Source organism: Euphorbia lathyris, chromosome 7 (assembly GCF_963576675.1).
Source record: "Euphorbia lathyris chromosome 7, ddEupLath1.1, whole genome shotgun sequence".
In the NCBI taxonomy this organism is placed as follows: domain Eukaryota; kingdom Viridiplantae; phylum Streptophyta; class Magnoliopsida; order Malpighiales; family Euphorbiaceae; genus Euphorbia; species Euphorbia lathyris.
This window is the reverse complement of record NC_088916.1, coordinates 63361398-63377388: the sequence shown is the minus strand read 5'-3', so window position 1 is coordinate 63377388 and position 15991 is coordinate 63361398. Positions and strand designations below refer to the sequence as shown.

At 33.7% G+C, this 15991-nt stretch overlaps 1 protein-coding gene across 3 annotated transcripts; it reads left to right on the top strand.

Moving 5' to 3' along the window:
* On the top strand, nt 1–14599 carry LOC136201331 (kinesin-like protein KIN-6). Of its 3 annotated transcripts, none has more exons than XM_065991981.1 (26): nt 1–742; nt 820–1010; nt 1437–1557; nt 1671–1765; nt 2633–2768; nt 4739–4804; nt 5006–5068; nt 5262–5312; nt 5421–5503; nt 5593–5710; nt 6050–6104; nt 6196–6347; nt 6479–6685; nt 7744–7797; nt 8251–8340; nt 8428–8496; nt 8784–8867; nt 9307–9390; nt 9485–9568; nt 10408–10497; nt 10577–10666; nt 10862–10945; nt 11090–11182; nt 11484–11614; nt 11889–11967; nt 13615–14599. In XM_065991981.1, the coding sequence occupies exons 1-26, from the start codon at nt 230–232 to the stop codon at nt 13705–13707; spliced, it is 2976 nt and encodes a 991-aa protein (XP_065848053.1). In that variant the 5' UTR covers nt 1–229; the 3' UTR covers nt 13708–14599. The 3 variants fall into 3 exon arrangements, with proteins under 3 accessions (XP_065848053.1, XP_065848054.1, XP_065848055.1); XM_065991982.1 differs by having other exon boundaries at nt 9485–9574; nt 10420–10497; XM_065991983.1 differs by having other exon boundaries at nt 10420–10497; nt 13615–14598.
* Nucleotides 14600–15991: the final 1392 nt, after the last annotated feature.

Sequence of the window (15991 nt, the reverse complement as noted above, 5' to 3'; positions counted from 1 at the left end):
CCTAATTGTTTCCTTCCATTCTACAATGAGCATGTCCTCCAAACGTGCCCTAAAATTTAAAGTTATCGCTCCCAATACATTTCCCCCCACAAATAAAAACTTGAGATTGCACAAATTGAATTGAAGAGGAAGGGAGGGAAACTCTGTTTCGAGTCTTTCCATCTTCTAATCGCACACACAGAATATCCAACATCTATGAAATTTTCAGAAAGGGAAGCATAAAACATCAATGGATTTGAAGAGTCCCCCTCCATGTCCAAGTACCGTCACCGTCCGCCGAAATCCTACGCGGAGGGCAAGGCCTACACCTTGGTCAAATCCTCCGCCAGCATCATCAAAATTAGTGAAACCAGCTATTACTCCGTTCCCTACTGAAGAAATTCTATCAATGGAAATTCCTCAACCAGAAACCGTTTCTTCCACCCAAATTGAACCTCCAGTATCCGAAAACCTCAAAGTCTACCTTAGGATTCGACCTCTAATACTTCTCAAGTCAACCAAAGCAGCAGCTGATCAAAATGGAAGGCTGAGAAACAAAAATGTTTGGCCCCAAAACCCTGCTGCTAAGAAGAATAGAGCAAAAGACCAGACTGATAAGAAAAAGAACAACGAGGTGTGTGTATCAGTTAATGATTCACAATCAGTGACATTAGCCCCGCCCCAGGCCTTGCAAGATTCCAAAAGGATCAAGTCCGTCGTGTATGAAGGATTTTCACATGTTTTTGCGTCCGATATATCCCAGGCAAGCCTTCCGTTGTTTCCGTTTTGATTGTTTCCTTATTTCTTTCAGTGATCTTGATATTTCGTATATTATCGCAGAGTGAAGTGTACGAGAAAATGGTGAAGCCGCTAGTTGAGGAATTTCTTAATGGAAAAAGTGGAATGCTAGCAGCTCTGGGGCCTAGTGGTTCAGGAAAGACCCATACAGTGTTTGGGACTGGCAGGGAACCTGGTATGGTTCCACTTGCACTTCAACACATTTTTAAACAACCTCAGGGGAAGCAATCTAGGTAATTGATTATATTTTCTTTTTTTCCTACACTTGGCAAATTTTCTGCACTTCTTTCGGGGTTAATGCCAAGAGGATAATGTGAGAGATTAATATAAAAGTTATTTTTGTTCCTTAATTATAAGCTTAAGCTTCATAGATCAGGTGGTCATGATTCGAATACTCACAACTTCATTTGCTGATTGAATTTCAACACATGGTAAAATATCTCTTTTGCTCCTCAAGCCCAACTCACATTTGCTTGAGGGGATGTGTGAGATTAATATAAAAGTTATTATTGAGACTTAACTATCAGCTTAAGCTTTTAGTTAAGTCCCAAGAATAACTTCTATATTAATCTCTCACATATAAAATTTAAAATATGACTATTGATCATGTTCTTTGATGGTCATGAAAGGAGTTATTTCAGTATTTCCTGTCTTTACAGGTCATTCTATATATCCATTTTTGAAATATCTTCTGAAGGGAAGGCAGAGAAAATCTTTGATTTATCCCCTGATGGAGCTGGGTTGTCCATGCAACAGTCAGCTATTAAAGGCATCCAAGAGGTTATAGCTATTTATGTTGTATATGAATAATATTTCTTGCATTGCCAAATACGTTCTTTTTATTGAGATAGTTACTCAGCATAAGACCTTTGTCTGTTCACTCATGCGAACAGGTTCCTATTACGAGTGCTGAACAGGCAGAATCCTTGATAGCTTCAGCCATGTTGAAACGTGCAACTGCAATGACAAATACAAACAGCCAATCAAGGTACTTATTGCATCAGTGCTTCCCCATTTCATCGAACTTTATAGATGGCATTGATGAAAGATCTAACAGTTTTTTGGATTTTAAGAATTAGGAGGGAAGTGTTAATTTGTCGTTCTGATATCTATCATTAGAATAATTTTATGACTGTTCTTCCTACTGAAAAGGTCTTTGTCAACAGAACAAAGCATCAAAGGGGAATTCGGAGTGATGAATTTGGAGAGTTTTGATCAGGAGTAGAACTTAGGTTTTAGGATTCAACTTTAGCTTTCTAACATGGGGTTTATTTTGCATTTTAAAATTTATTTATGCGTAAGAATATTGTCATGTGACCAAGAGGTCACGGGTTCGAGTCTTAGGAGCGGTCTCTTACCAAATAAATTGGTAGGGGAAGGCTTGCCCCTAGTACACCCTTGTGGTGGGACCCCTCTCCGGACCCTCGCTCAGCGGGGACGCGTAGTGCACCGGGCCGCCCCTTTAAGAATATTGTCATGATTTAGTATTCATTGCATTTTTATGTTAGTTTTATAGTTTTATAATTTTTGTTCTTGTAAGTGCGCCTTATCTCGCTAGTGCGCGATGCCCAAGGCGCCCAAGGCTCCAGGACCCCTAGCGCCTTTAATAACTATGATACACATACACACAACACAACTACACACAAATGTGAGCACTTATGTCCTAGTGTTTATTTGTTTGCATTTAGCTCCGCGATTGACTTTTTATAATTTTTTGCTGCATTTTCCTTCTATATTGTTGTTGCTTCTCAGTGTTGAATAGCTTTTGCAATGTTCTTCGGATTTCTTATTTGATTAGTAACTTTTCAGGGTGTTATATTTATGATTGCCTTTTCCCTTTTTAACATGTTTCCAGCCGATCTCAGTGCATCATCAACATACACAGTCTTGGTAACAAGTCCAACAGAGAATTAGATGTTCAACCAAACGATGCTGTCCTAACTGTTGTTGACCTGGCTGGAGCTGAAAGAGAAAGGAGAACTGGGAATCAGGTTTCCAGATATACCTTTTTCTCTTCCCATGATTTAGCATTTTAAGTAAAGTAAATACTTGTATGCATTTCTGTAGTTTTAGTTGTACAGTAGACGCACAGGGTGAACATAATAAAGATGTAGGCATGTAGAAAGTTAGATTTTTATTTTTTATTTTTTTGGATGATATATATTACCATAGGTTTAAGAGTTAGAGTAAATAAACTGCTTATTAATAAGTCAATGTAAAAGTGGAAAATAATTTCTTTCCATTGGGATGATGTTTTCTAATTCTAACTTCTCTAGCTCCTAGATTGTTGATGGGAATCTGTTTTTATCATATCTTGAAACAACTGTTGGATTGAACATTCTTCATTATCATTGTTCTAACATCCTTATTGCTTTCTGTCTCTAACATAGTTATCAAAGGCGTGCCTGACGCAAGGCGCAGGGGTTAGCGCCTCTATAGGTGTGAGGCGGGCGATGTCAGCCAGGCACACGTTGGCTACCCTCGCGCCTTGACTCAAGGCGTGCCTAGGCGCTATTGTAAGGGCTTTGACGATTTTTTAGGGTTTTTTCAGCTTTTAATCACAGCCATACGGAATCTTTAGGATTAAGGGTTCGGATTATATTGGAAAAAGAAAGAAAAAGATGACGATGAGATTGAGAACCTTGAAGAAGAATATGATGATGGAGGAGATGATGGTGACTTTGATGATGAATAGGGACTATAAAGACTAAAAGTTTACTAGTCTTGCTTGAGGAAGATTAGTTATTATTAGGCTATTAGTTAGTAACTTATTGTGTAGTTGAAGTTGAACTTTGGTCTTTAGGTTAGATTTAAATTTTACTATGAATTATAATTCTGTCATAATAGTTAATTAGAATTTGTCTCATGCATTTTTTATGATTAAAATTGTTGTTATTTGACTATTTGTGTCATTTTAAAAATGTTAAGGGTTGTTATTTATAATTTTATATGCTATTTTGTTTTGGTGCGCCATGTGTCCCTCGGGTGCCTTGCGCCTAGGCTTCAGGACCCCCTTGCACCTTTCAGAACTATGGTCTGGTCTCTAATAAAACCCAAAATAAGCATCCATGAAAGTGAAAATGGTAGGTTCAGTGTTCAAGTCTCCATCCTACATGCTATCTGTTGTTCATAGATAGCTTATTTCATAGTTATTAAAGGTGCGCACCAGGTGCAGGCCTTAGCGCCATGACACACCCATGGCGTGGCGCAACTGCCATTTTGCGCCTGGTGCGCCATTTTGCGCCAAGGGACAGTTGCCAAAGGCGCACCAAGGCGCGTCTCGGTGAGTTAGGGGCAGTTTTATGGGTTTTTGGCAGTTACATATCTGGAACAAGTGTTCTGAAGGGTTCCAAGAAACAAATATTAAAAAGAAAGACAGATTATAGGTTTGAATAAATTAGAAGAGGAAGAGACTGTTAGAAGAGGCAGCGACAAAGTCTTATTATAAGAGGAACAAGTTTAGTAGAACAGCACACAGAAAACAAATTCAAACTGAAACAAAGCCGCTAACGAGAATTTGAATTCAACAGGAGTGATGGATTTGGAGAGTTTTGATGAGGAGTAGAAGTTAGTATTTAGTATTCAACTTTAGCTTTCTAACATGGGGTTTATTTTGCATTTTAAAATTTATTTATGCTTAAGAATATTGTCATGATTTAGTATTCATTGCATTTTTATGTTAGTTTTATAGTTTTATAATTTTTGTTTTTGTAATTATGTATTGTCTCGCTATGGCGCGCGCCATCGCCCTGTGCCAAGGTTCCAGGACCCCTAGTGCCTTAGTGCGCCATGCGCCTTTAATAACTATGGCTTATTTGCTTTTTGTCTCTAATTAAACAAAAAATAAGCATCATGAAAGTGAAAATAGTAGGTTTAGTGACCAAGCCTCCATCCTACATTCTATCTGGTGCCGGTGCAGGTTTGATTACTTGGATCACAATATGGTTTATCATCTTTGCAGGGGTCAAGATTGCTTGAAAGTAATTTCATCAACAACACGTCGATGGTTTTTGGCCTGTGCCTAAGGGTACGTCACACTACTTTATGGTTTTTCAAGGCATTCCTGCTATTCAATTGCTTATCATTTTTCTTTTGCTTCATTTTCATAATTTTGCCACAATATTTCTAATGACTAGATAATCTGGGGTAGTTTAACAATTTCTTTCTTTCCTTATGCTCCCTTTCTCCATCCATTTTTATAATATCTTGCAATTTCCTGTACTTCCAGTCACTATTAGAGCACCAGAAGAACCCCAAGAAGCCATTGCAGAAGCACTTTCAGAACTCCTTGGTAATGTTTTTTTTCGCTTTTCCATTATGGTTTATGATTTCTTAATTTGGTCTATTCATCTTAGTGGTTCAGATTGTTATGATTTTTTTATCTGATGCTTTCTTAACACATCATTGGAGTTATTTAGTTTTGTCTAACATCACTGTTAATGATTCCTTGTAATTTACAACAATCTGATTCTGTCTTTCAATAGTTGACTAGGTATCTAAGAGACTATTTGGAAGGGAAGAAGCGGATGGCTTTGGTATGCAGTTCCTAGTTTAAACTTGATACTAAATGTTGTATGTGTAGCAGATAAAAACCTGTTGTGCCTACTTATATTAGATTTTCTATTTTCTCTTTGTTATTGAAGATTTTAACAGTTAAACCAGGAGAAGAGGATTACCTCGATACATCTTACCTGCTGAGACAAGCTTCACCTTATATGAAGATCAAGTAAAATTTCCCCCCTCCAGGCCTTCATCATTTTGAAATTTCAAGTTTCTTCACTTTATAAACATGATTCTTTTTTATAATTTATCTAGGTTCAATAATGTCGAGGAACAATCTAATTCAGTTATTCAGAAAAGGCCGCGTATACAATCATTCTCTAGAGCTGAAGAGCCCAAAAGAAAGAAATACTGTGACCCCAATGCTCATGCGGTATTATATTTTTCTTTTCAATGAGCTAATTCCATGTGTATCCAATTTCATATTCTTACTCCATCTTTTTTTTATTAAGTTATTTATATATCACTGTCCAAATAAGGACCAATTTGACCTTTTAAATTGAAATTTAGTGTCTAAAGTTCAATTAGTTGAATGGGTTGCAAAGAAAACATCTTAACGAAACTGGACCCTTTGTTAGATACTTTTGAATTAAAGAAAATAATTGGATGCTTCATTCTGACGGCTTAAGTGTATGAGATAAAATTCATTTCTAAGCGAGTAAGCTTGTTCAATTGCATGCTGATTGTGTATAATGTTTTTTTTTTCTTTCAGATTGAAGAAGGAAGGAGTGCAGAGGAATTGGAAGAAGGATGTAACAGTTGTAGCGGTGACTTGCATATTCTTTTTTGTGATTTCTCCTTTTTAATTATATACTTCCTTTCTTTCTGTTCGGAAATTCTGATCAACTTATTTTTTAGTCCCGGATGCCCCAATTATCACCAAACCGGACACTGCTGCTACTCCATCTATAGATCGTACTGATTTTAGGGGAGAGAGGGAACATAGAATCATGCAAAATTTTGCTAAAGCAATTTGGAAAGTTTTGAAGGAATACAAAGAAGAACTTAGGGTAATGCAAATTTTCATTTTTTTTGGGGTTATATTATAGCTTTTTAATTTTCGTTATTCATTCACAATACTTTGACATGGTTACTACTTCCAATTTTAATGGGAAATTAATGTGCTCATAGTCTTGATTAGGTTGCAGAAAAAGAAATAGAAATTCTCAATGAGAATCTAAGACATGAAAAGACAAGATATATTCAGCTGGAAAAGGAGCATGAGGTTTTTCAGTCATTTTGTACTTGTAGCAAGGAAATTTCAGTGGGGGCTAACTTTCTTAAAGTAGATAATGACATTGATGTCCCATTATATCTGGATGAAAATGAATATGACAACATCCAAAAGGTAAGCCAGTAAGCTACTTTCTTTCCCCTCTTTCTAAGTGATTTGTTGGATATTTTTTAATGGCTGTAACTTTTGTGTTTTGTTACAACTCAATTCCATTATACCAATATACTTTGTGCACAAAGTAATGAATGATAATTTGCAAGTGTTTTCCTGATGACCTCTGTCAAAAGGGATTCAACTGTGATAACTCCTAGAATGTGCAACCTAAAGCCACTGCACAATCTATAGTAATCATATATTCAAGTCTTTGAAAAGTTATTCAATCTTTAGATGAACGTAGGGTTTTATCTGCTGAACCCTTAGGTTGAGGCATTTGAACAAAATAGCACTTGCGAAAAATGTTGCCACATTCCAGGATGAGATAAAGATATATTTTCTCAGGTTCATCTTTGTTTTATTCTATAATCATCTTTATGGTAATCAAATTATAAAGAAACAGAAACATATTATTCACTTTGAATATATGTGCTTTTGGCCTTCAGGAAAGAAGTACACCACAGTTCCAAAAACATCCTGTAAAATACCAGCTTCTATACGTATGGGATAAAAGCTTTTTACATCTATGTTACCATAATACCATTTAAGATTTCATTTACTGTCCTTTGGTGAAATTTTGACTAAGATCATTAAAGATTTGTGCTTTGTTGTATTCATATGGCACAGACTACTTGTTATAGAAAACAAAACTTTTTATGAATGGTATTCATAGTTTGCTTGAATAAAAGGATGACAGTTTTCATATTTATTTATTTTAGTGCAAAGTAAATCGTAAAAAGTACATATATTCTTTGGCATAAATACATGCATTCATGCATATTTCAGAAGGGAAAACTATTTGGTGCCCTGGGTGGGACCATTCACATAGTTATCTTTCGAACAAATGTTCAATCACAACTTTCACCTTTCAAGTATGATTCTTGATTCCAGCACAATTTGCAAAGGAGCAAAACTGAAAATGAATTAATCCTCAACATATCAACCTGGAGAAAGAGATTCTCTGGGTGTAATTGTTTTAATTCTTTCAGACTGATGTGAATCATAATTCTTCCTATCAGAAAGCATTTGAATGTACAAGCACTACTGGAGGCGATCAGGATGCTTCAAATGAGGTACATATGATACTTATATGTTTGCTTTTCTTTTGTTTTTTCAATTAAATGGAAAAAGTACGGCACTTGTTGAGGGTACTTAGATTTTAGCTTTAACTACAATAAGTAATCAGTCACGTAGATGGAATTGGCTATACTTTCCTAAACCTCAACAAATCCAAATGTAGTACCACTTTAGTTGTGCTCATTTTGAATTGTGGATATTCGATATCTGGTATACTCAAGCCACTCTGCTATATGAGTTTGATTAAAATTGTGCTGTTCATTGAGAATACATGTTTATTTCTCCATCTTAAAAGCAATGACTTCTATAATCAATCATTTAAGTATTATTCCAATCCAAATTTAGCTGAAATGTCTAAAACTGAAATTGAATTGATGTGTAAGATGTTAAATTGTCATTAATTGAATATCGACATCCTCATGTGCAATTTATATGACACTTGTTCTTAGGCTGATGTGAATAGTCATTCTCATTCACACAATGACAAGGCGATTCAAAGTGAGTGTACATCTAGAGGCATTGATGATGTTACAAATCAGGTACAATGTTGTCAAAGTTTTGCTTGTTGGGATTTATCCATGTGTGTATGCTCTAGAAGCTTTTAATAGCTGGGTTTTTGTTCTCAGATGAATGCAACTATTCTTTCTGCGGACATTGAGGAATGTGAATGTGGTAGCTCTCCAGTATATGCTCAGGTTTTTTCATCTCTGATATATGATGGCTGCTCAGCATTTGTTAAAGTTCAGTCGAACAATTTTTCATATTTCTTTTTTATTTCTAATCCAATATCTGAAATGCATATTACAGAAGGGATAAAACTATTAAATATGCTTAATTTAGTATCCTGGGACCATTAAAATAGTTTCTTTTGGTTATTTTGACATATGAGTATGAACACCTTTTAAATATTTTTTTTTATTTTTTTATTGCAAAACAATTAGCACTACTAATGTTATTAAATAATTTGATTACTTACTTTCAGGCTGATGAGAATAGTAATTCTCCCTATCACACGACAATTGAATGTGCAAGTACTCCTGGAGACGATCAGGATGCTGCAAATGAGGTGCATATGACACTGATTTTCTTTTTTCAGATAAAGAACAAATTCTGAGGGTACCATGTATTTTAGCTTGAACAACAATTAATAGTCAGTAGCTTAGATGGAAGCAACTGTGTTTAGCTCAAATATCTGGTAATCCAACTACAGTGTATCACTTTACCTGGTACTCAAGCTGTTATATATATTTTACGTTGGGTATACTCAGGCTTCTCTGCTGTTTTATAAAGTTCTGTAGAAAATGTTTATTTAGAACACATGTTTGTTTCTACATCTTAAAGGCAATGTCTTCTGTAATGAATCATATGTGCTATTTAAGTATTATTTGAATCCAAATTTAGCTGAAAAGTCTAAACTAAAGTTGAATTAAATCGGTGATGTGTTAAATTGTCAATAATTGCATATTGGCATACCAATTGTTTATTTATCTGACACTTGTTCTTAGGCTGATGTGAATAGTCATTCTCATGATCACAAGGCATCTCAAAGGAAGTCTACTTGTAGAGGCGATAAAGATATTACAAATCAGGTACAATGTTGGTGAAGTTTTCCTTATTGGAATTCACCAATGCGTGTACGCTCCAAAAGCATTTAATAATGGTTTTTTTTTTTTTTTTCCTTAGATGGACGCTATTGTTATTTATCCAGACATCCAAGAATCCAAATATAGTAGCTCTCCAAAATGTCCCGAGGTTTTTTCATCTCTGGTACATGTGCGCTGCTCAGCATTTGTTAAGATCTTGTGTTACAGTTTTTCACATTTTTCATTTTTAATCCAAAGTAAGAAATATATATATATATATATATATATATATATATATATATATTAGAAGTAAAAATTATTAAAATATCATTAATCTGGTGTTCTGGGACCATTCACATACTTATCTTGTGAACAAATGTTCAAGCACAATTCTTATTTTGATATATGAGCACCTTTCATGTATGATTATTGATTCGAGCACGAGTAGAAGTATATATCTTACTATTGGAGAAAGATTCTATGATGTAATTGAGTTAATGCTTAATTTCAGGCTGATGAGAATAGTCATTCTCCCTTTAACGAGGCATTTGAATGTGCAAGTACTCCTGAAGTACCTATGCTGCTGAAATTTATGTTTTTATTTATTCTTTATTGTTTTTTAATTGAGAAGAAATGGCATGGAACTTGCTGAGGTTACCAGTAGGTTTAATAACAATCAGTAACCATTGGCTTAGATGGAAGCTAGTGTTTTTTCCTCAAACCTCAAGAAATCCAAATGCAAAACCACTTTAGCTGGTACTCAAAATGTTCTGTCTATTTCATATTTGGCATACTCAAGCTGCTCTGCTGTTTTATAATGTTTGACTAAAATCATGTTGTTCATTGGAAGTACATGTTCATTCTGCATCAGAACTGTGATAACTTCTATAATCAATCATATTATTAAGTATTATTCGAATCCAAATTTAACTGAAAAGCCTAATCTCACGTTGAACAATCTACAAGGTGTTAAATTGTCAATAGTTGAATATTGACATCCTCAAAGTGTTATTTATATCTCAGACTTGTTCTCAGGCTGATAATCGTTCTCACAATCACAAGGCATCTCAAAGTAAGTGTACTCCTAGAGGCGATGAGGATGTTGCGCATGAGGTACAGTGATGAAGTTTTCCTTGTTGGGATTTTCTCAACCCATATATGATCTAAAACCTTTTTTCTTTTTTGTTCTTAGATGGATGCGGTTGTTCTTTCTTCAGATATAGAGGAATCAAAATGTGGTAGCTCTCCAGGATCTGCTCAGGATTTTTCATCTCTGGTACATGTAAGCTACTTTGCATTTGTTAAGATCAGACTGACTCACCTTGATCATTGAGAAGATTTCTGCAGTTAACATTTAAGACTTGAACATTTAATAATCATCCAAGTGAAGTTCCCATTTTTTAGCAAAAACCAATAATTCTCAAAAATATATGACACACCCAAAAACCTGAGTAGTTAATCTAATATTTTTTTGCAGTTTGACACGAATACTTGTTCTCCTGATTGCAAGGCATCTGGGTGCATGAGTACTGATAGAGTCCACCGGCATGTTACAGAACAGGTATAAGTGATCTTGAATATTACTTTGTTTCTTTCGAATAAAAAAAGAAAGAAAAAAGCAAGACACTTATCGAGATTTCCTGTGCATATATCCTCTGAAGACCAAATAACAGTGAGTTTTTTTTTTTTTTTTTTGTATGCTTAGATGGATGCAACTATGCTTTCTTCAAACCTCAAGGCATCTAAAAGCAGCAACTGTCCAAGACAGGATCAGGATTTACTCTGTGAGGACAACAAGGTGAGTTTAGGCTGCTAAGGACTTTTTTTTTTTTTAATTAGCAACTCTCATATTGTTTATTGAGAAAACTTGTACAGAAATGCTCAGAGAAAGCAGTTGTCCGCGTATATATATTGAGGATTTGGATGCAGATCATGATATTTGCTATATCCTTGTCATCAATGCATAGTTAGGATATGTTTTGCTTTCCCTTTAATTTATCTACAAAAAATTAAAGTAAGTCAAAACTGCTAGAGTCTGACTCATTGTAGGATATGATTAACATTTTGTAGTTCTTTTTCCAACTCTTCCTTGTTTTCAGAAACCACTTGATCTACCACCATTACACAAAGAAGATGCAGCATCTGTCGAACAGAACAACCTTTCTGAGCTACATTGTGAAATCAAATCGGACGCTTCATGCAAATCGTCGACTTTGAAGAAACCAAAGAGGTTTGCTGTCTTTTTCTTGCTTTGCGTTATATATATACACCATTGATTACCTATGCTGTGGATACTGAAACCGAAATGAACATCGGTAAATATTATTTCTAAAAAATATAACTAACAAATGATAATAGAAAGGGAAATGGATACGAAATACCAAAACGCTACTGAAGAAGATTTTCTGTGCAACATAGCTGATTACTGTTTCTCTGAAATTGTTCAATTTTATTTTCCTTTACCGAATTCCTGAATGTGTATTGTGGGCATTTAATTACTCTAGGAGACTTCTGCCTGCCTCATCAATATTACTGAGGGATATTACTGTTCTGGGGATTGAAGATGAGTCCGAGAAGCTAAAAGTAAGTTTATTCCGTTTTTTAATCCTTCTTATGCTGTTTTTTTCGTCTCTTTGGGGGTAATTTGTTGAGACATACATCAACTTAACGGCAAAAAATATCCCTATATCATTGACAAACAGAAAAGTTAGAATTTTAAACCTAACTAGAAAATTGGTCAATTAAGTTCGATACTTATACCTAATTATATGTTCCTGGAGGTGGAATTATATATATTATCTGATAATATGATATGAATTTAGTGTATTAGTGTTTTATTAAATAATGAATTATTTTTCAATTGACACTGATTTTACATGCAAATTTTTAAATTCTGTCATGTTAGCCTGTTAATTTGAAAATGATATGAATATTTAAATTATATTATATCTTTATGTTTTACATGCACCTTAATTAATAGAAGGATAAATTACATCTGTGGCTTCTTACTTTCACTATGATTTCTGAACTACAAAACCGAACGTTGTGGCTCAGAATTTTACACTTTGCTATGTTAACTATGTCAAAGAGACCAATTATGATCTAAAAATAAAAAAATCCAAAAATTAAAGTTGTTTAAAATTATATTTTCTATGAACCACGAATTATAATTTCCGAATCACAATTTTTGGATATTTTTCTATCTAAACGACACCTAAATAACTTCAAATCCAAAAAATTCAAGAATTAAAGTTGCTCAAAATTTCATTTCTATCCGTTCTATAATGGAGGGCTATTTGCTATTAGAGTGTGATCGTATTGATTAATATTAAAAGGGTCATTATGTTAGTACAATGTAAAGTTTAGGGCTATAATGTTCGGTTTTGAAGTTTATGGGTCATAATGAAAGTAAGTGCAAAGTCTTGAGGGCCATGAATGTAATTTACCCATTAATAAAGGTAATCAAATTGCAATTATCATTTGATAGTAAAATTATATGCAACTTGTCCGGATTAAGGGTTTATTTATGTTGCATGTAAACTCTTTTTCATTAGCGTTTCACTGTCGGTTTCCATTTCTTTTCCGTTTCCATTATGGTTTCCTAGCTAATTTTTATTAGAAACAACGTTTTCCGATATCTGTTTCCGTTTCCGTGCAATATAGGGGTTTATTAAAGAGATTTAGGTTAAATTTTTAATGGTTAAGAATAAATGTCAATCAAAAAATATTATTATATTCCCTTATATATTTTAATTTTATAATTAAGATTATGTGTGACCTACAAACACGGTATAAAATTGACACTAATCTGATTGTGTTGAGACGATCATGAACTTTTTTTGCATTAAGTATTGACTCATTTGAAACTAAATCAATAATTGATACCAATTTGTCATTAACCTGCTAATTGCCATACTGATAGATTTCGCCATCAGAATTGTTAATATTATTCGTCAGTGGAGATTGTGATTGATCTGTCTGCTTATAGTTGTACCGTCAATTAACCCATTTTGTAGAGGAAATTCAACGTACAACATGCCAATTTTAGAAATATTTTTAATCCTTATCTGAATTTTTTTAATGCTTGCTTCAAATTTGGGAAATCAGATTATATAGCAAAGGATCAACATCAGCCGAAATTCAAAACCACAAGTAATATGTAGTAGGAATTGGAATAAAAGAAACAGATTCCATTTGGAGATTCTGATTCTGTTTTAACTTCCTCTGCAGGGGAATAGAGGTGGAAAGAAAATGGTTGATGATGAGAGAACTCAGGGCAGCAGAACTCTTGTACGTTTGCTTCAGAAAAATCTCCGTCTATAGCACCTAATCATGGCTTTTCATTTTCAATTATCAATCAAATCAGGAAAGTTTCTATACATACGATTTCTTAACCCCAAAAAGTCTCCACTTCAGAGATGCATGCTAAAACCCCAACTTGGTGAATATGGACTTTCAGTGTTTCACATTATAGCCTTTTTTGGAAATCTGGCCTGATTTCATAGGTAATGAATTGAGAAAATTACGATCAAAAAACATATATCAATTTATTATTACAATTAACAAAGGTGCTTTTATTTCCTTTATCAATACATCACCTTTTATTTTACTTTTGTCAAACTAAAACAGTTAAAGAAATATTTTAATCATCTCATCATCTCCTACGATTGGTCTGCTTCTTACCTCTTCACCTCTCTTTATCCATGGAGTCTGCAATTGGTACTTGAGTCATATTTCATCTTCTTTTCTTTACTTCCCCTTTCTCTCACTTCTTTTTTTTTTCTTACTTTTGAGTCCTCAAAATTAAGGAGAATTTAGTAAGAATCAACTCAATCACCAAAAATGAAAATCCACAAATTAGGTAATCTATTGAATCTGCTTTGGACTACAAATTTTTTTTTTGGGAGTTTTCAAATTTCAAAAATTAAGAAGACTCTAGAAAAGGTAGCCAACAATTTCACGCAAGTACCCCTCATCCATGGCGTCTGCAATTATATCTAGGAGAAACTGTATAAAGTTATGTGATTTCGAAGAGCATGAAAATTTGAGGAAATTCTGTGTGCAAAACGGCACACCCACACCATTCTACAGAATATTGAATTCGTGACATATGCCATATGAATTTATAAATCTCTGACAAATTTAGAATTATTGACACTCTTATGACATACTTGTGTTTTTTTACAATAATTGTGATATTCATGTAACTAACCCGAATGAATTTTAACCACTTTTTAACTAATGTAAAGCAAGACTTTGGTGAGATACTAAGCTTCGAAGGCCTTTATTTTGAGAACATGGAAAGAGTTTAGTGAGATACTAAGCTTCGAAGCAAATGGGCTCACCGGGCTGTTCGAGTTTAAGGTCCTGATTTTGCTTGAAGATTAATGGGTTGTTTATCAGTATTTAAAAAGAGAAATTTATACGGAAATGCAATGTTTTAAAATTATCTATAATTATGTCATAATATTTAAATTATGTCCAGCCAAATAAACTACCATTTTTCTTGTCATTTTCATATATTAATGTGTGTATTCTTTGATTTGTTTAGTTAATAATATTTTTATGAATAGGCGTCAGGGTTTATAAATTAGAATTTAGTGTTTATTTTTTAGTAAGAATCAAATGGCAGCATGGCTAATTCAGTTATTATGGTGTAAAACAAAAGGTTTCATAAATCATTAGATGGTTTTACTCTAAAATAGAAATCTCAGCAAAACAACCAAAGAAGAAATATGAAAATTAGATGTAGTTGTTGTTTTGGAATGAAATTCTAATAAGTCAAGGAAAGCATTTATTTAACCCAAAATAGGGGTTATTTAAATTAGAACTTATTTATTGATTTAGTAGACTTTAAAGTTGTAGAAACACAATCAAATCAAAACTTTGATACAAGCACTTTTCTTACCATACAAACACTTTTCTTACCATTGTAGAAGATCTAACATCGATAAATTTACATGTGTGGTAGGTTCAAATATAAATTTACATTTAAAAATTGGCAAGTTTAGAAATGTAACTATATATTGAGTTGCATTTGAAATTAATGTATTATTTTTTATTGAATCTGTTTAATTTATTAATTATGATAAGTCTTAAATTTTTATTTTTCACAATTTTATTTTTCTATTAGATAGTTGATTATGGTCAAAATGTTGTTTGCCAGTTTTGGTGGAGACCAACGACGTAGTTTTGTTTGATTGGGAAACTTATCTTGACAATGTCCTTGTTAAAAGGTTATACATATAAAAAAATAAATAAAAAGACATGCTGAAGGAAATTAATAATTGGTGTGTGAAAGGAAATGATAGAATTAAATTTGGCTAGTTTTAATTGGCTTGAGGTAGTGAATATGATGGTAAGATGGGCCAAAGTTCTTTTAATTTTTGATTGTGGATTAGACATAGTCCAACAAATAAAGCATATGGCTGGCTGGCTGAGTCTCAATCTTCATTGATTATCTGAAAAACCTTTATGAGGTCTCTCATCTTTTCTACTTTTTGTTTCTTGCTTTCATCATGTCTTTTCAATATAATAATAAGATTGTAGTATTCAATTAATTATCAAATTATTTTTGGCCCGACCCGTCTGCCGGTTTCCATTCATT

Bases quoted from the DNA above. Each gene is read 5' to 3' on its own strand.
- LOC136201331 (XM_065991981.1), top strand. From the start codon at position 230: ATGGATTTGAAGAGTCCCCCTCCATGTCCAAGTACCGTCACCGTCCGC. The intron at 4,805-5,005 runs GTACGTCACACT...CTGTACTTCCAG, and splicing joins TTTTTGGCCTGTGCCTAAGG to TCACTATTAGAGCACCAGAA. The intron at 11,183-11,483 runs GTGAGTTTAGGC...CCTTGTTTTCAG, and splicing joins TACTCTGTGAGGACAACAAG to AAACCACTTGATCTACCACC.